General features: G+C 42.0%; 1 protein-coding gene across 2 annotated transcripts; it reads left to right on the top strand.

Moving 5' to 3' along the window:
- The first annotated feature begins 1,991 nt into the window (after positions 1 to 1,991).
- On the top strand, positions 1,992 to 17,578 carry Piga (phosphatidylinositol glycan anchor biosynthesis class A). 2 transcript variants are annotated; one of them, XM_005358756.3, is made up of 7 exons: positions 1,992 to 2,015; positions 3,517 to 3,661; positions 5,320 to 6,099; positions 10,579 to 10,711; positions 11,588 to 11,720; positions 11,862 to 12,068; positions 15,292 to 17,578. In XM_005358756.3, the coding sequence occupies exons 3-7, from the start codon at positions 5,382 to 5,384 to the stop codon at positions 15,556 to 15,558; spliced, it is 1,458 nt and encodes a 485-aa protein (XP_005358813.1). In that variant the 5' UTR covers positions 1,992 to 2,015; positions 3,517 to 3,661; positions 5,320 to 5,381; the 3' UTR covers positions 15,559 to 17,578. The 2 variants fall into 2 exon arrangements, with proteins under 2 accessions (XP_005358813.1, XP_026640745.1); XM_026784944.1 differs by lacking the exons at positions 1,992 to 2,015; positions 3,517 to 3,661 and having other exon boundaries at positions 5,507 to 5,722.
- The last annotated feature ends 3,073 nt before the right edge of the window (positions 17,579 to 20,651 follow it).

Genomic DNA, 20,651 nt, shown 5'->3' with positions numbered 1-20,651 from the left:
TTTCTTCAGGAAATTTTCGTAAGCACTAATTCTCACTGACAATGCCATTATTCTGCCCCCATCTCTTCCCTATCTCTTTCTTGTATAATTACACACAAATATCCACTGAACAGTCAGCATCTGCCTCTGCATGCTTATTCACTGTTTTGTTGAAGGGCTCTTGTTCTCAACTTGTATGGATACCTTCTACTCATTGTTTCATAAATGCTAGCAGAGAGAAATATTCTTTGCCTTGAAATTCCCAGCATGTTCCTTGCACTTCTCTTATGACATTTAGCAATTCCTTTTCTCATAGTCCATTTCATATGCGTTAGTTTATTTTTTTTTCTTTTTTGGTTTTTCGAGACAGAAATTTCTCTGTGTAACAGTCCTGACTGTCGTGAACTGTCAGTCTGTAGACCAGGCTGGCCTCAAACTCACAGAGATCCACCTGTCTCTGCCTCCTGAGTGCTAGCATGAAAGGCGTGCGCCACCACCGCCCATCTCAAACGCTTTAGTTTTATCTTGGTTTGGAAAAAGTCCTCATGCCAGATTTTCCCTTCATCTACTTGCATATAGTTAGCAAGCTTTCAATGCTTGTGTGATGCCTTCCAACTCTAAAATTATCCAAAGAAGCTTATTTACATACGATTTGGCAAAGAACTAAATTTCAAGGGAAGATGATACCTACATCTATTTTGCATCTTTTCTGTTTAGGACATTTGATAGTTCAAGTGGTTCTGGCTTTCATATTTTAAGTATCATCAGAACATACTGCACAGCAATATTTTAGTCAAATTTTAGTGGCTTTCAATAACATTCTCTAAAGCAGTGATTTTCAACTTTCCTAATGCTTTAAACCCTTTAGTACAGTTCCTCATGTTGTGCTGACCATAAAATTAGTTTCATTGCTGCTTCATAACTGTAATTTTGCTACTGTGATGGATCGTAATGGAAATATCTGGCATGCAGGATATCTGATATGTGACCCCTGTGAAAGTGTAGTTTGACCCCAAAGGGGTCGAGACCCACAGGTTGAGAACTGCTGCTCTGAATGCATGCTTCAAAGTCGTTCATGCAGAATACTACAATTAAAATCATCCCCAGATTTAACTCAACTCAGCTATTTTGACTTTTAGAAAATAGCCTTAACTTTGGCACAAGTTTCAAAAGGATGCCAGTCATGGTGATGGTAATGTTGCTCAGAAAAGAATTTAGTCTAGAAAGCACAGAAGTGGAAGTGCCAAGGAACTGCAAGTACCAACTGTAAAGAGTGGGTGACCACTAACTAGAACAATCAGATGGAGTCTGTATTCTCAGCCAAGCACCACTACGTCATGACCTGACTCCAGACCTCAAGACACTTTTGACTGAGGACTGCAACAGTTGGAAGGGGAGCATTTCAGGTTATACTTAAGATTTCTTCCCGCCTGAACTGTAGCGTTCCACGACAAAAATCTCAAATCAGAACTTTTAAAAGGAATGTCCTCAATCTTTGGGACATTCATAGAAAAGTAGATCTGAAATTCAAAGTTCATAATTTAGTTTTTGACTTGCTGTGGGTTCTTTTTCGTATCCGTGTACTTTTATTTACTGCATTTAGCAACGGTGTCAGAGTGCAGAGTGATAAGAACCAGCGTGATTGAGTAGGCTAAGGTACTGATCATAAACCGCCCTGACCCTGATTTCCCCAGCCTTCCTCCGGCAAGTCTCTCTAACCGGAAGGAGGCGGAGAGAGACAGGGCTTCCTGAAAAGAGACGCTGTAACTAGGCAACTAGGGTACGTCCGCCCGGGACCTTCCGCAGCTCTTTGGAGACGTGCCCCAGCGCTCGCTGACGCTAGGATCTGGCGCTGGAGAGTTGGGAATGACTGGGCGTCTCTCTTCTACGTGTACTCAGAACTTCTATGTGATTGGCTATCAAGGGGGCGCGGCGCTCGGGTCGCGGACGCTTTTGATTGGTGCTTTGGAACAGCGGGGCGGGATTCCGCTTACAGCCGCGGGAGGTCCGGACAGAGGCGGCCATGGGACTCGAGGGTAAGTGCGCGTCTTGGCTGTCCTTTACAATGCTCTGCCGCGCTTTCGGACGAGCTTGTGCCGTTCTTGTAAGAGCGTTGCAGGCTGTGGAGGGGATGAAGCCCACCCGGCCGGAGGCACCGAAGTCGGGTCCGAGGGTCTCCGGAGTTGAATGGGGCTGAGGGTTCATTGAGAGCTGGAGCCGGTTCCTCGGCTGAGTTTAGTAGAGCAAGGAACTGGAACCTCAGGACGCTTTTTGACTCCCTTTGGGTCTGCTCAGACCTTGCCTGATCTCGGAGGGGTGACTGATGGACCCGGGCTGACCCTCGCTTTGGCTCTAGTGCATCCAACTTGCCTCCGAGGGAGTCATGCGGGGGCGCTGTCCTGGAACTAGATTGAAGTACGGATCTCTTGATTCCTCAGCCCTGTCCGATCCCCCTCTAAGGCGCCTCAGGAGCTTCTGCTAATAAGCGAGTTCCCTGGCCATGATCGAGAATTTTGAGGTGTTCTTGACTTTGTCATTTACGTTGGACAGACTGCTCAACTTGTAACGTTCGAGTGAGAATTCACCAGATTTTACAGCCTCCCTTAACCTATAGAAGCTAAGATTCAATGAGTATGCAATATGTTGAGCATTTACGCAATAAAGATTTTAGGATAGCCTGCTGGCAGGCAGACTTCTAACAGAACATTGGAGGTGGGTGACAGGCTTTCAGATAATTTCATTTGATTTATTACTCTGTTTTCCTTATCATTCACTTCTTAAAGCTGAATTGGACTAAAGATTCAGATTTAGGTGACACACCGCAGTAGAAGCGTTAAGCTACTTAAAAGTGTTAACGAGACTTTCCTTTCTTTCTGCAAACTTGATGTTTTCTTGCTTTCGTTATTTATTTATTGGTTGGAAGTTCGACCTTCTCTCTTTTCTTCTTTTTCCAGTTTTATATGGCAGAGTACCCCCACATAGCCCAGTCTTAGCTGCTCGGGAGCCCTTTAACCCTCTGCCTCCCAACTCCATGCTCCTCCCTTGCCTTCCCACTCTGTGTTTCCGAGAGTATTTAGAAGTATAGATGAGTTTGTTGGGGAAAATCAACACATATAGTTTTCAAGTGAGACCTGAAACTCAGCTTTTAGGACAGTAATTCTCCATTGAGTTCTTACAGCCTTATAGATCTAATATAAGGATTTTTGCCATCTTAGACCTCCAAGGCTCTAATGTTAAAAGTGTAAGCATCTATAAAACTGAGTTTTGAATGAGCGTTTCATATCAGCGTAGCTTTAGGAGACTCCTAAAAGAAGCATTTCTGCCAGGTGTTGGTGGCACACACCTTTAATCCCAGCACTTGGGAGGCAGAGGCAGGCAGATCTCTGAGTTCAAGGCCAGCCTGGTCTACAGAGCAAATTCCAGGACAGCCAGAGATACACAGAGAAGCCCTGTCTCGAAAAACCAGAATTTAAAAAAAGAAGAGGTAGGAAAGAGCCCACACAAATAGCCCATGCCCAGTTCTGTGTTTCTTTCCAGAGTCTGCGCTGAAAGGAGGGCACTCGTGGAGGAAAGGCCTACATAACTAAAAGGGGCTCAGAAAAGAGAAGGGAGCAAGCAGTTTGAGTGTCAGCATTCTTGAATAAGAAAGGAGAAGCTGGATGGTCTGCAGCATGAGTTCCAGGTAACACTTGAAGAGAAACCTCTAGCTCCCGGTCTATTTTAGTGGAAACCACAAAGCTACCCAGCAGAACCCCTATGGATGAACTGGATCGCTAGCCGAACTGCGCAGCAGCCATTGGGACATTTTCTGTGAGGAGCCAGATGGCAAATATTTTAGGCTCTATGGGTCAATATGATCTCTTTCAAAGCCTCTCTGCATTGTAGCATAGAAGTAGCCATTCACATAAGTGAATGAGCCACGTTTCTGTAAATTTTTTTATAAAAATAGACAATGTGCCAGTATAATTAGGTTCAGAACCTAGCCTGTTTTAGTATCCTTTTCTGCCTCATAATAATCCAGAACAAAAGGTAACGCTAGAAAGCAACAGTCTTTGTGCTATTCTGTATAATTCTGGAACCCGCTCCTAGTCTTAACTAGTGATACTTTTATGAGTCTTTTTAGGGGTTGCTTGGGTGGCTGCATTTAGCTAATAGTCTGCCTAGAGATTAGGCACAGGTCAGGACATAGAGATGTCTGAGTCCCTTCCTCTCCATGTAGCTTGGAAGCACTTTTTCTCTTTATTGTCTCCCCCATGTCCTCCTTTTGTTTTAGTTTTTTTGGTTGTTTTCGAGACAGGATTTCTCTGTGTAGCTCTGGTTGTCCTGGACCGCACTCTGTAGACCAGGCTGGCCTTGAACTCACAGAGATCCACTCCCCTCTGCCTCCTGAGTGCTGGGATTAAAGGTGTGCGCCACCATTCCTGGCTTCCCCCACGTCCTTCTAGCCCAGTAGTTGTGTGACTTCTGTGCTAACTACAGAAGTGAAAGCCATCAGACCTTTTATATGCTGAGGTCAAAGATTTGTGTGTCACTTGTACCATGTCCTGTGACTTAAATAGTCCAAATGTAAGGGACATTCTGGGGTGTGGTGGTGCATGCCAGTAATCCCAGCCCTCAGGAGACAGAGGCTGGGAATATTAGAATTCAAGGTCAGTGTGAGCTATATAGATAAAATCTGGTTTAAGAAAATATGGGTAAAAGCCTGCCATATTGTGTTCCCTCTAACTTCTTTAAGCTTTAGAATTTACATTTGTATTATAGAATTGATGCTTCATTTAGATGTGTCAACTAGACACATAGCATATAGAAAACTCCGTGCAGTGTTGGATGTATAGTGACTTAATTTGTAGACGCTGATAAAGTGATAAGAGGAAAGGGGGAACATATGGGTATGTGCTTAATTATTGGGAAGAACTGGTTTGTTACTGTGGCAAACCATTAAGTACTATGGCCTAACATTTAAAGTGTACCAGTTTCCAAGCCAGGTGGTGGCGGCGCACGCCTTTAATCCCAGCAGTCAGGAGGCAGAGGCAGGTGGATCTCTGTGAGTTTGAGACCAGCCTGGTCTATAAGAGCTAGTTCCAGGACAGGCACCAAAGCTACACAGAGAAATCCTGTCTCAAAAAAACCAAAAAAGGACCAGTTTCCTAGCTCAGTTAACACATTGTAGGATCTAGTTTTGCCATATAACATGTCACCATGCTAAGCAAGTAAATGACCAATGAATAAATTTAGGGGGGAAACTTTAAAAATTGCCTTAACATTACAACTATTTCTTACAGGATTTGGAATAGAAAATGGGATCTGCCTTTGAGCTGATTTCCTGTTTTTATCTTTCAGGTGACCAAAGACACATTTCTTAATTGGCTTGTTTTGAGAACTGATGCCTGAACCACGTCAGTATGGCTAATAGAAGACGAGGTGGGCATGGACACCCTCCCTCTGTGAAGCCATTCCGGGTTAGCCCTCGAAGTCTTTCCACCAACAGGACCTGCACCCACAATATATGCATGGTGTCTGACTTTTTCTACCCAAACATGGGAGGTGTGGAAAGCCACATTTACCAGCTCTCTCAGTGCCTCATCGAGAGGGGGCACAAGGTCATAATCGTCACCCATGCGTACGGAAATCGAAAGGGCATCCGTTACCTCACCAATGGCCTCAAAGTTTATTACCTGCCTCTCAGAGTCATGTATAACCAATCTACAGCCACGACTCTCTTTCACAGTCTGCCATTGCTCAGGTACATATTTGTTCGGGAGAGAGTTACCATAATCCATTCCCACAGTTCTTTTTCTGCCATGGCTCATGATGCCCTCTTCCACGCCAAGACAATGGGGCTTCAGACAGTCTTCACAGACCATTCCCTTTTCGGATTTGCTGATGTCAGCTCGGTGCTCACAAACAAGCTTCTAACTGTGTCTCTCTGTGACACAAACCACATCATTTGTGTCTCTTATACTAGTAAGGAAAACACTGTCCTAAGAGCAGCACTGAATCCTGAAATAGTGTCCGTCATTCCTAACGCTGTAGATCCTACTGACTTCACTCCAGAGCCATTTAGGAGGCATGATAGTGTAATAACTATTGTTGTTGTCAGCAGACTTGTTTACAGAAAAGGTAATGAAATAGTAGCTCTATTTGCATTGGCGACTTTTTTTTTATTCCTTGTAGAAAACTGTTCGATACTTGTATATAATGATTGCTTGCCTTTTTATTTTGGGTGGTGGTTTTATAACGACGTGTAACTATTGCAAGGGAAGGCTGGATATCAAGTTTATACATCTAATAAGAGAAATGGATAGAGTGGCTACAAATGCTGCCCCAACCTTTGATGTTGTAATGATCACTGAACAACAACAACCAAAGCGTTTACACGATGTCCTCTGATCTGATCTTCGTAAACGTTCAGGAGCCCTGCATGGGTAGTCCGAACAGAATGTGCAGTGTGGCCTTTGCTTTTTGATTGCAGAAGTAATGGTTTCCTAATTGCAGTTTTTCAAAGTTCACGTAGCACATCTGGGACTGTTTTCTTCAGAGATGGCCCTGATGACGGTTCTCATTGGTAACTTCTTATCTTTTGTACCGCTGTACACGTTATTCAAAATCAGTAGGCCCTGTGGGCTCCTGCTGTCCTGAGGCTTGCTGATTTTATCTGGTCATCTGCAAGGCATTGATATAAGCAGTCAAGTGATGAAGGAATAGGTGGCCCAGGGTCAGAACCTGGCTCATTGCTGATCAAAGATAGGTCACTTCATAGTTCTGCATCCCTTTTTTATTTGTTTGGGTCACAACAGGAACTTAATGATGGATCAGAGATAACTCTTATAAAGATCTTTGCCTAGATTATCCTCCACCTCCAACTTCTGTTATCTCTCACAAGTATTGTGTTCTTGCTGCTGGTTTTCCAATTTCTGTGGCACGCATGGTCCCATGTAGCATTCGTGTTTATTACACATATGAAGCCACCTGCTTATTAACATGGAACTGGTCTCCTGGTGCTATGTGAAAAGCTGTCCGATAGTCAAAAATACCATTGAAGGTTTGCGGGGCGGGGAGTCAGTAACAAATGCTATGTGCTCCCCTTAACTATTTGAATTTGAAACGTTTACGCATGGCCGAATTGTAGGGAGCTTTGAGAGCTCTAGGACTCAAAATGAGCTCACCGCGTCCTGCCGCGCTGTCTTGCAGGGATGCTTTCACAGAGCCAACCATTGCTACTCGGGGTTCCCTTTAAAGGAGGGGACTAAAATGTTTGAAACCATGGGCTGGATTAAAAACTTTTTTTTCAGTTTTACTCTCCAGTTTAGGTCACCTCTCATCTGACAAGGACTGTTTTTTTGGGGGGAGGGGGGCATTCATTTATTTGGCTCTTTCAAACTATTGAGCCTTTGTAGAAACTTGTCAGCTTATGTGATAGATACTTAGATTATTCAACACAGTCATAAGGAAAATGGGCACAAGATGAATCTGTGGAGAAATGCCAACAGGCTATGCTCTGTCATGTAGCAGTGTATTTGGGAGCTGGCAGTGGTCAGTATAGGTGGTGACTGTCATACTTCTGAACAACGCCCTTAAGTTAGAAAACTTGGACTCAGTTACATTCTCTGGGATAAAGGAAAGCATGTCTTGCTGTTTAAACAAGATGATGTGAATGGAATTCTGTATTCTGTACCCTTTGTGGGATACTGGTGATGTATATATTATAACTTTAAAACTATGCCCCAATTTTTTTTTTAATCAGATAGCTTACCTTGCTGAGATAGATGAGAAAGTATGACGGTACATGTGATTGAAGATCTCCACAGCTACTCATACAAAGGTTAAACATGTTACTTTATCTCATGAATGTGGTAGTTTAACCACCAGAACTAGCAAGAATGGAGTCAAAATATGGTCGTTCCTGTTTTCAATTCAGTAATTCAACAGATATACTGAACTGTCACCATAGGCCAGGCGCCTGCAGAATGTAACATGAAGAGCAAAGGCCATGCCCATAGCTCACATGTGAGAGTTATAATATGATCCATTCCTTCCTAATACTGTAATTCCCTAGGGAGATGTTCAGTGGATCAGATTTCTAAGGCCCATTGAAGTAGATTAAGAGGATAAAGCCATGTTCTCCTTGCCCAGCTTTTGTAGAGAAAAGGCTGGCTTCTGAGCCGCCTTCCATCTAGTCAAGAGTTTCCCACCATTCTCTGTGTGTGCAGGCACCTCCAGCTGCTTGCTGCAGTGGTAAAGACAACATTTGTATTCTGCAGTCGATAGCCTGTGCATGGCACAGTACCCCACTTGCCCCAACAACTGTAGGGTAGATCTTACCTGCACGTAACAGACAAAGAATCAGTTCTCAGAGAGGGTAAGTAACTCACCCAAGGTTACGCAGTAAGTAACAGATCACAAATGAGTCCAGCTCTTGAGTCAAGGTCTGCCTGTGCCCCTGCCCTCCGGCTGGCCAGTGTTCTCCTGGATCAGATCTGAATGTTCTTAAAACATGTTTGGACTGTGCTTTAAAGTCAGTTGGAATCAGAGGGGTTTTTTTTGGGTCTATTATGTGTAAATGTGACTGGTGGTCATTTTGTGTGTTGTGGTTTGTGTTAGAGTCCTCTTAGAATCTAGCCAGAGGAAGCTTGTTGCTTTTTGGTTGTTTGTTTTATAATGAGGAGGGGGAAACCTGCTTTATTCCTGGAGTACTATAACACAGCATTAATCGTGCTGACTGACTCCGTTGCGTTTAAGTTTTTTTTTAAAAAAATCAGGTTTAAATGACCCTGTACATTTGAAGTAGATTGTGAATATAGCCAGTTCAGTAAATGTCGCCATTGTCTACAGCTGTGATGATTGCTCCCTTCTTTTTTGTATGAAGAATGGGCACTTAATATTTTCTTTCAAAGGCAGGAAAAGGAGAAAGTGTAGGAAGCTAAATGTTAAGTGGTTCTAAGGCATTTCCTGGCTCTCCAGCAATTTAGTTGATGTGTGTAGACTGGAAACGAGGATGGCTAATGGTAAGCTTTCATCATTCAGGAACCCTACAACTCAATTGATTTTTGGTGTACATAGTGATTTTGAAAAACCCGTTGGTGATTGCACAAAGTGGCTAAATTCTGAGCAGCTTCCAGAGACACGGGCAACTTCAGAACCTCACAATAGCCAAAGCAAAATTTCTTATGAAGGAAAGAATCTGTGGGAGAAATGATTTTGTTATGGTTTATCTTGTCAGGTTGAAGCTTAGAGCAGAAAATGTTTCCAAAGAAGTCAGATACGTGGAGCGAATATTTTTTATCTATATGTTCAGTATCTCAAAGTAAAGACTAAAGGGATTTCCTTTGTCTTTTGAAATTCACTTCTTTGGATCCCTAATGAATCCGGGGACAGCCATTCTGAGGGTGCAAAGTGAGACTGTACGTATAGTGGTGAAGTACCCGAGTGTTTGCCAGGGTAACGCGACTGGGCAATGACAAACCACACTCGCCATCTGATTGTACCTTTTAGTTGGATCAAAAGAACATTGAATGAGAATCCGTAGGGATTCATCATTATCCACATAATTCATGCAATATGAAAGAAGGTGTGAGTTTGTAATCTATAAAGAAAAGAAAAGCCATTGCAACCTGTATTTTCCCATCGTGCGTTATAATTGGTCTGTCTATTTTGAGGAAGATTGATGGCAAAAATGGACTTTGTGTGCATATGCAAATTTATGTGTATGCATTTTTTTAATTGAATAAACTTGGCTCAATAGATTATTTCATGTTTACTTTTTGAACGTATGGTTGGTAATTGTCAATTGAACCAAGTTCCCAAGTAGTGTCAGCATTACTGTGGCTTTAGCTAGCTACTCTTTATACCTGTAGGCTGTGCCTTATTCTATTGCTTTATCTCTCCTGAGATTATGCTTACATATTAGATGAAAACCATTTCTTTTTTGAAAACAAAAGGAAGTTATAGCCTTAGGTCTTTGAACTATAATGATCTGACAGCCGAGGTCCTGCCACCTGCATTCACAGGTGTTCATTCTGAAATTCCCTGTATAAACTGCAGTCTGAACAGAGTGAAAGCAGTAGCTAAGGTGATTGCTTAGCCCTTTCCTGCTGCAAGAAGTGGAGTCATAGACCTGTTGACTTTTATAGCTGGAGACTTTGGACTTTAGAGATATGTTTCTGCATCTACTAGGGCATGATGATAGGGTGGACGGGTTTTAAAAACTAAAGCTGGAGCGAGACCTGGATTTCTAGTCAGCTGTGTGCTCTGGAGAAAGCTAACAAACGTTAGCTATCTTCATCGCCATTTCCAAGTAGGCAGGATGGACAAGTGAATGTCTTAAAGACTACAAAGTTGAAACAGGATTGCTCATGATTTGGGTATGTAGCAGTAGCAACGCATGTCAGTACCTGTATCTTCGGGTGTTGTAACTCTTGGAAACCAATGGCAGTTGGTTGACGACTCTCCGCTTCTGGGAAGAGGTTAAGAGGCTTGGTATGTCTATTTTAAGGAGGCTAGCTATAGTTGATTCTTAAGACGAGTAGATTCTCAGGGACTCTGGTGAGTTTTTTAAGTGTTAAATATTAATATTTCCGATATTTAACTTTATGATTTCAGGGACTGATTTGCTTAGTGGTATAATCCCTGAACTCTGTCAGAAATACCAAGAATTAAATTTCCTAATTGGAGGAGAGGGGCCAAAGAGAATCATTTTGGAAGAAGTACGGGAAAGATACCAACTACATGACAGGTATTAACGGCTTCCAAGGCATTGTGGTGTGAAAATGACAGTTGTTCATGTTTGCTTTTGACCACACGCCTGACTTAGCTGTGCTCCTGCTTCTCTTTAGAAGGGGCATGCAAATAGAAGGCAGGTTGGTTTCTTGTGTGAATTTCTACCAAATAAGAAAGCTTACAGAATACACAGCTTTTGTCCCTTAGCTGAATATTGACTTGGGTTCAGGTGTTGGAGGCACGGGGTTGGGGGAGAACCTTGGCTGGAAATGGTTGCAGGTTTCCAAGCCATCTTAAGTTATGATTTATGTGTCATGATCTAGTCATGTAAATTGCTGTACACATACAAGTTCGAACATATCTTTTCCGCCATAGTTTCTTTAACACACAATGCGTGTTATATGAAGTGCTGATTTTTAAAAGGTTTTTCCCCACTTAGAAATGACACTTTTAAACATTTAATTATGATTATGTTATTAATTTCTTCATTAACTAGGTGTAGTGGTTCATGCCTTTAATCCCAGTACTTGGGTGGAAGAGGCAGAGGCAGGCGGATCTCTGTGAGTTTGACTAGCCTGGTCTGTGGAGTGAGTTCCAGGACATCCAGACCTACATAGTAAGACCCTGTCTTAAAAAAATTAATATAATATTCATTAAACACAAACTAGTTTTAGAAAAGATGAAATTGCATTGTATGAGCTGTAACCCAACAGGTTTCTAGAGTTGTTTCTATTATGTTGGGGTTTGGCCATATCTTTTGAGGTAGGAAGCATTAGTATCAATAAGAGTCATACAAATGACAAGCTTGGCTTAGAAATTAAATTTCTTTTGTGTCATGACTTTTTATTTTTTTTTACACCTTTCTTTTTCTTCCTCTCATTACAAAAATTAGGGTGCAACTTTTGGGCGCTTTAGAACACAAGGAAGTTAGAAATGTCTTGGTTCAAGGACATATTTTTCTTAACACCTCCCTCACTGAAGCATTCTGCATGGCAATCGTGGAAGCTGCCAGTTGTGGTCTACAGGTAAAACATTCTAAGGGTTTGTTTCTCTTGTGGGATTCGGTATTTGCAGTACGTGCCAAATTAATATCGTTTAGCTTGATCTTTTCGCTTTTCCTGAGAAATGGTCCCAGTGCATCACGTGCTCTCTCTGGTCTTTTTAAGGTTGTCAGCACAAAGGTTGGTGGCATTCCTGAAGTCCTTCCAGAAAACCTTATTATTTTATGTGAACCTTCAGTAAAATCTCTGTGTGAAGGCCTGGAAAAAGCTATTTGCCAATTGAAGTCGGGAACGTTGCCAACTCCAGAAAATATCCACAATGTAGTAAAGGCTTTCTACACCTGGAGGAATGTGGCAGAGCGAACTGAGAAGGTGGGTCACGTGTCGGTAAAAGATATGCGAGTTCCTCTGTGTTTGCGTGCACCTTTGCTTTCTCTCATGAACAGGCTTGCCCCTTGAGTTTTGGTTTAAGGGCATGAGCCCTTCCAAAAGGAAAGAAGTAATTATTTCTGCATCAGGTTTGGTGCATACGCTTGGCTGATTTTCTACAGAAATCACTGCCCTGGCCTCTGACAATAGGAACAACACAGTCTAGTTTCATTAAACCCCCTAAAGAAGTCACAAAAGTTTCTAGAAGTTCCAGCAGTCAGAAGCAGAAAGAGAAGTGGCATCTTTGTGTTGGGGCTGTTTCTAATTCTGCAGCACATAGGGCCTATTGCTAGCAAATGGGTAGGTGATGGCAGTGTCTGTTCTAAATTATGAATGTCGAGTCAAAATACTTCCCAGAGCTCTTGGAATTCTTCTCCTGATGACTGATACACCGAGGCCACAAAGGAGTATCATAACTTTAGGTCAATTGACACTATATTAGAATTCAAATATATGTGAAATTAAGGACAAAGAGTCACCAGTAAGAAAAGAGCCACAGGGACTTTCCAAAAAGACACATGCCGGATTGACAGATCCTTCAAAAGGACAATTGTGGGAAATGCTGTGGTATTTATTCTGCTTGGTTTCCCTTGTGTCTATTTCTGCCTCATTCCTCATGTTACCGCCTGCCAATCTGAGAAAAACAACTTGCTTTCTTCGTATATAGAGATCCTGTACCAGGCAGGCGGTGGTGGTGCATGTCCCCAGTCACAGTACTTGGGAGACTTAGGCAGGTGAATCTCTGTGAGTGTGAGGCCAGTCTGATCTACAGACCTCGATCTAGGAAAGCCAAGACTACACAGAGAAACCCTTTCTTGAAAGAAAAGAAAAGAAAGAAAAAGCAAACCAGTAAATCCTGTACCAGAAAGAGAGTTGAGGAGCATGGTGAGGGTTGTAGTTTAGAGTCGGGGATTTCTGCTTTGGGTGTTAAATACAGGGAGCAGTAGATGTCCAGCCTGGAGAATCTTTCTTGGTTTGAGATACAAGTTCTTGTTTATGAGATCTATCTCTAAAAGTAGACATATACTATATGTTTCATTGATATAAAAGGTGCTGGAAACAGACATAACTTTGACTGAAGAGGTATATCAACTTAGGGAAATAAGTACCTTTTTTTTTTTCTGGAAGTTGGACTGAGTGCCAGTTGCCCGTGGGGGTGCATGTCAGAATCATGTGGACAGCCTCTTCAGACTGCGTACTCATTCTTGCATCCGCTTACCGCCACAACCACGCCTTGAATTCTGACTTGTCCCTTGTGGAACAGAAATGCACTTTGGATTATGGTTGGCAGGACTCCTTGGCCAGACAGGTTTTTTTGGTGATCTTGACTCCACCCTGATTTGAAATCATAGCTCTGTAAATTGTGATTTGACTTTGTCATCATGCAAACCTCCAAAGTCTGAGCTGAGTAAGCCAACTCAGGGAAGAATTGCAATTGTGATTTATCAGCCAGTGTTAAAGGTGCTAACCAGCATTTTTGTAATGGTATTTTTTCTTACAGTTTTGCTTTGAGATAATAGTAAAGCATCCTATATGTTTTTCTTTTATATTTCTGCTAATTTGTGCTACAAAAATATTCATAAAAAAAGAAAAGGGGGCAAAAAAGAAAAAGAAAAAAAATCCAGTCCGGCATGGTGATTTACACTTGGGAGTCTGAGGCAGGAGGATGACCATGAGTTCAGGCCAACCTGGGTGGAACAGTGAGTTTCAGGATAGTTGTGTGCTATACTATCTCAAAAAGACAGATAAACAGAAAAAAGTAAATCCTTATTTAAAATAGTTATGTTCTCTTCATAGTCGTAAATTGTTTATTACTTAGGATAATAAATGAATTGACCTCAAGTGAAGATGGACAAAAAAGTTATTCTGTCTTTTACCTCACAGACATTTTGATCCTTTTCGACTCCTTTTTAATTTGACTGGGTTGCTTAGAACACTGATTGAAAAGTAATTTGGAAAGTTGGGCATGGTGGTAGACACCTCCGAGCCCAGCATTCTGGAGGTAGTAACAAAACGAGCACTTCAGGACTATCCTCAGCTACCTACGGAATTTGAAGCCAGTCTGTGCTGCACGAAACCCTGTCTCCAAATGAAGTTAGAGTTCCTGCTAATAAGGAACATTTTTACTTTTATTTTTTAGTTACAATCCATTGGCCTCAGTCTCTCAACATCATTCTGATTAAAGTGTTTGTATTTAAATTGTCCCCGGGGTAGAAGAGCTAGGCAAACAGGCCTCATGCCTTCCAAGGCCACCCATTGTGACTTTCTCCAGTTTCCAGGGAGACAAGTTTGCACGTCTCAGGTTTTCAGGATGCAGGATGAGCAGCGTTTTACAGAGCAAGCACCAACCCCCAGTTCTTTTTTTTGTTTTGTTTTTTTAAATTTATTTATTTATTTAAGACTTCTGCCTCCTCCCTGCCACCGCCTCCCATTTCCATCCCCCTTCCCCAATTAAGTCCCCCCCCCCCAGCCCGAAAAGCAATCAGGGTTCCCTGTCCTGTGGGAAGTCCAAGGAACCCCCACCTCCATCCAGGTCTAGCAAGTTGAGCATCCGGGAACTCACCAAGGCCAGCTGGCCTGGGTCTGGAAAAGCCTGGGATAAAACTGGACTCTCTGAACATAGCGGACAATGAGGACTACTGAGAACTCAAGAACAATGGCAATGGGTTTCTGATCCTACTGCACAACCCCCAGTTCTTAGCACAGTCCTCTTGGTTCTCCTTAGCATTGTTTTTACTGACTCTGCAGCTCAGCATCTACCCTGTCTCCTCCCTGCTTTACTTGCAGTGTAGAAGCCCTTTTCCTGTAGTGTCTCCATCCATCCTCAGTACGTTCTGTGATTGTGTGTGCTGCCTGCTAGGCGTTTGTGAGCGCTTCCTTCACCCTGTTGAGGCATTGGCCCAACTCAAGTATGCTTGCCTGCTGAAACCGTTTTCTGACCTTATAGGACTTGTGGTATTCCGGAGTCAGCTAACTGCTCTCTGTGCTACTCCGTGTTTAGCCCAGAATTAAGTCGGCGGTAAGCACAGTACAAAGTGACAGCAAACATGGGTGATTCTCTCAACATGTGCTTGCCAGATGCTCCTGGTCATTGTGGGTCATGGATCACCCTTTGTTACAGGCATGTGGTAGCTCAGAGTGCTCATTGTCACCTTCTCTCTTCTAGGTGTACGAGCGTGTGTCGAAGGAAACTGTGTTGCCAATGCACAAGAGATTGAACAGGCTCATCTCTCATTGTGGCCCAGTGACAGGCTACATTTTTGCTTTGCTGGCGGTGTTCAGCTATCTCTTCCTCATTTTCCTGCAGTGGATGACTCCAGACTCTATCATTGATGTTGCGATAGATGCTACTGGGCCAAGGGGAGCCTGGATGTATCAATGTCCTTGTGATAAGAAAGGAGATGAGAATGATAAGGTGTCCAAAAGCAGGTAGAAGCAGGCCCAAGTCCACAAGTCTTAGCCTCTTGCAATACTCCTGTTAGCATTTGAACATTACCTTGCTCTTTTGTGTTTGGGCTTCAGAGTTGGTTTAGTAAATTATGCTACCTCTGTATCATTCACCATTTTTGTTTTCTGAAGAAAGGTAAAACTTATACAGTTCCTGAGTGTGGAAACTCCTTGCACTTCTTAAGATTTTGGGGGAGAATGGTCTAACCACTCAGGCCTGACGTTTTTCAGATGACTGAGATCCCTCTAGCAGAGATGTTTTAACATTATATTTTGGGAGCCTTGGGTGCTGAAAGGCCAAACGTTTCTGGATCTTTTTTGGCCAGTTTTAAACATTATCCCATTAATTCACCTTTACCAGATGTTTACAAGCTTTCTTTAGGGAGGTATAACAGTTGTGTGAACTGTTTTCAGTCCAGTTCATGTAACCTTCATTGAGCATTGAAATCATGTTCTTAGACACCTACTGGGTCCACTCAAGGGTTACATGTAATCTGATTTCTTGAGCAAGACCACTGATTGGTTGCTGAGACTAAGGACTAGTGAACCCGAAGTGGTGAAACAGCAAACATGCCAAATGCTCAAGCTACCGAACGTCAGGAGATCATCACTGGTGTGCTCCAAGTACCTCTCTGAACCGGTTTTATGCATTCTCTTAGGAAGAGCCCTTGTCTGCGTGTGTGTGTGTGTGTGTGTGTGTGTGTGTGTGTGTGTACGTGTGTACGTGCGTGCTTGTGTGTGTGTGTGTATTTGTGCATGTGTGTATGCATGTGTGTGCATGTGAAGAAATGTTGATTTTTAAGTTCTACAGACCGATACCACTGTTGACCCTAGTACAGGCCCATCCTCTGCTTTTGTAGTGCCCAGTTAAGTCCCCGGAAACACCTTTGTGGTTTCTGAGCAGAACAGAAGAGGTGTACCATCTCAAAACCAGCTGCTATCCTGTCTTCTGTATAGAAGTCCCTCCCCGTCGCTATGGCCTAACTGATTTCTGATAAGTGTTGCCAGGGTACAGAGAGGTTTTCCTCCAGAATGGTTTATTTATAGAGTATCAAGTCTGCAAGGTATCAGAGAACGCAGTCCCTTTGTGGGTGGAATTTCTCAGTCATAGTCACTTCCATCTAGAGCCATGGGTTGGTGACTCCCAAATTACCTATGATATGTATTATTAAGCCTTTTGCATGGGTTTTTGTGGGAAAAGGATGAAATAAAAAGCAGCAAGGCGCTTGTGGGCATTCGATTCTGTCAGTATTGTGATTCTGTACAGGATTTTTTTAATGACATTTGTAAACCTTTTTAAAGAGTATCTTAACATGCCTACCACCTGGTTGCCATGAATATAAAAGAGATATATTTGTGTTTTGTTTATATGAAAACACAAATGCTGGAGAGTACTTTTTAAAATGCGGAAGTTAGGGCAGGGCTTCTTTGATTGGAGATAAATGACCTGGTCCAAACGGTTGAGTCTTACTCAAATTACGATGATGCATTGAGACAAGTGTACAGAGAGTAAACAGGGCCAGTATTCATGGTAGCCTGAGACATGTTAACGCTTGGCTTTATTTATTCTATACTACTATTTCTTCTTTTGTGTTTGCTTCTAGTTTTGGCCAAAATTATCATTGAATGCTTTGATTGTTCTTTATTTAAGATAAAAATAGAATTGAAAATTAATTTGTTCTTGTATGTAAATATGTAATTTATGAGTTAAAATTGGTTTCCTTTTTTTTTTTTTTTTGAACAAGTGGAAATAAACTTATTTGTCTGCCCGAAATGACTTTCAGGCTTCCTGGATACATTCATTGTAATGATCAGTGTTGCACTACTCAGCGTGGAAAGCCTGTTCCACACTGCTGCTCACAATTATTGAACAAGGAAATCAACGTGGATGAGGAATATGTTGAAAAGACGCTGTATTATTTTGATGTTGCAGCCACACACATAAAACCCGTCTATTAAAACATGCTCATATCCAATAATAAAGACAAGAATGATCTTTTAACGTAGTTTTCTCAGTTTGTCTTATTTTGCGACCAGGATGTTATTTATGGACCACCCTCTCCTCCTGTTTTCTAAGAAGAGCTAATGTGTTACTTGGTCTCTTAGTAAAACAGGAAGTGTCCTTTGTCTGATGCACCACTCTGTCATCTTTTATTTCTAGAATATGTGCTCTTTTGTATTCTTGAAATAGCAAGTTCAATTGTACCTTTGTTTCCTGATTCCAATAAGCCCTTGTTTTTCACTGTCAGTTATCACAGAAGGCAAATGAATACATCCACACACTATTGTGTGTGAACTACGTAATTATACTTTGTATGTTGCCAGCTGTTTTAAGAGAAATTTGAATTTGACTTTATTTAAAGAGCTTATTGTTCCCCAATGATAAATAGTGGTAAGCAATTATTTTCATTTATGCTTAGATTTGTCTCACAAAGGAAGGTGGCTTGATCTTTTAAGGCTTTTTTTTATTTTAAAATTTGTGTTTGTGTGTGTGTGTGTGTGTTGTCTGTATGTATGTCTGTGCAACATTTACATATATGGTGCCCATGGAGGCCAGAAGAAGGTGTTTGATCTCCTGGAACTGGAGTTGTAAATGGTTATGAGCCCCAAAATAATAACATAGAACCTATATGAATTAAACCACTGCTTGGCCTATTAGCTCTGATTCTTATTGGCTAGCTCTTATATCTTAATTTAACTCATTTCTATTAATCTGTGTAGCGCCACATGGCTGTGGCTTACCAGCAAGGTTTTGTCAGGCATCTGTCTCTGGCTGGTCTATATGGCTTCTCTTGACTCCACCTTCTTTCTCCCAGCATTCAGTTTAGTTCCCCCCCCCAGCTCTATGCTGCCATATCACCGGCCAAGGCAGATTCTTTATTCAGTAACCAATATAAACAAAGCATATACAGAAGGACTTCCTACACCAAGGTTCTCTGTAAGAGCAGCCAGTGCTCTTAACTCTTGAGCCATCTCTCCGGCTCCAAGGTGGCTTGATCTAAAATGAGATTATCCTGTGGCTGGATTGGGGGTGGGCAGGTGCAAGTGAATCTTGGTGTGCATGTATGTGTAGAGGTTGACAATGTCTAGTGTCATTCCACAAGCATCCCCATTTTAAAAAAAACGAAAGTAAAATATTTTATTATGTTATGGATTCTTTGATAAATACAGCTGGGAGGTGGAAGGTAAGTCTTGTCCCCCAGAAGATACCTTTAAAAATATTTGCAGACCTTAAGCTGGGCATGATGGTGCATGCCTTTTATCCCTTTTATTCAAGAGGCAGAAGGTCTCTACCAGCCTAGTCCAGAATTGTTACACAGAGAAACCCCGTCTCAAAAAAGAAAAGTTTACTAAATCAGTTCCTATAGAAATAGTTATTCCAATTTGCTGGAGAAAGTCATATTTTTTGACACAAAGCATTTATTTAAAAAGTGCTCTTGGGGCTGGAGAGATGGCTTAGCGGGTAAGATATCCTTGCAGACATCAGTAGCTACAGTTGGAGGATTCAATACTCATTTCTGACTTTCAACACACACCAGGCACTCATGTGGTGCACATATATACATACAGGCAAAATATTCACATATATAAAATATTTCTTTTAAAGTCACTCTGCTCTTAAAATTGTACTTTTACTTTCTGTGAGGGCTGCCCTTGGTTTTCAGCTGGAATCCATCTTGAATTAACTAAAACACAAATGGCTGGGCCTATCTGTGAGGGATTTTTTTTTTCTTAAATCATCTGAAGTGGGAAAACTCACTTCTAATCCCAATCTTTGAGATGGGATGATCCACCTGTGATGTGGGCCACACCTTCTACTGGCAGCCTGTGTAAAGGGCATGGAAGAAGGGAGCTTGCTCTTGGCCTGCTTGCCCTCCCTCCTGCTGGCAAGTTCATTCTTTCACTGGCATTGGAGCCTACTTCTTCAGGATTCCTGTATTTACTGAAGATCAGCTGAGACATCCAACCTTGTCAAATGAACAACTACTGGATTCTTGGACCTTCCATTGGTAGATAGCCATTGTTGGACTAGCTGGACCACAGTCTGTAAGTCGTTCTAATAAATCCTTCCATTTTTCTCACGCGCGCGCGCCTGTGCGTGCGTGCGTGCGTGCGTGTGTGTGTGTGTGTGTGTGTGTGTGTGTGTGTATTTGTTTGTTTTATAAGGTCTGCTCCTCTAGAAATCCCTGATTAATGCACTTTCAGTAGATTTTAGAAATTTATAAAAAAAAACTCATAGAAACAAGAATAAAAGAAGAAACTTATTAGTGAGGGAAACTAAACACAAATGAGTTTTACTTGTATCGGCCAGCTGATAAGAAAACCCTGCCCAGCTAAGGAAGGTACTGATTCACGGAATCTTCATCTGGAAGCTAGGGCATGGCATTCATCCATTTTGGTATCACACTTCCAAGATTGAGAATGGGCCACATCTTCCAGGAGGAGTTGCCATCCTCTCCGAAGCTTCAAACAAGTGAACAAGCGAGAAGGGCCTTGCTGGGGGACCTTGTCACAGGTGTCAGGACTGTCACCAGAATCGTCTCAGCGGTCCAGTCGCACTCCCAACTTTCATCTGGAGAAACATGTAAGGTAGGCCTTGTATTCACTATTACCTTACCACCAAGAGTCTTTTTTTTTTGACTAGTCAAGTCATCATTTAGATTTGGACTTAATCTTTTGTAAACCACAACATGAAAAGCAAGTGAAGAACCCCTACAAACTGTATTTTCTATGATGAACACAGTGTATTCCCACTTTCTTGCATTGCTTTGTTACTGTAGCAATGTAGAAGTTCCTTTTTTCTTTCTAATCCCATTTTCCATCCTACTACACCAAAACTAAGGGTTTAGAAGGAACATTGAAGTGCAGTTAGGATAGGAATTCCTTATTTTTTTTTCTTGTTTGAGACTTCTATACATGCATCCAATGTGTTTTGATCAAATTCAATGTTGGGTGTGAACACCAAGTGTTTTTAACGTTCTTTTTATTATTTATCTTATATGTGTGGGTGCTTTGCCTCCATGTCTATATGTGTACTGTGTGCATGCCTCATACCTACAGAGGCCAGAAGAGACCACT

Source organism: Microtus ochrogaster, chromosome X (assembly GCF_000317375.1).
Source record: "Microtus ochrogaster isolate Prairie Vole_2 chromosome X, MicOch1.0, whole genome shotgun sequence".
NCBI classification, from domain to species: Eukaryota; Metazoa; Chordata; class Mammalia; order Rodentia; family Cricetidae; genus Microtus; species Microtus ochrogaster.
This window is presented reverse-complemented; position numbering and strand designations above follow the sequence as displayed.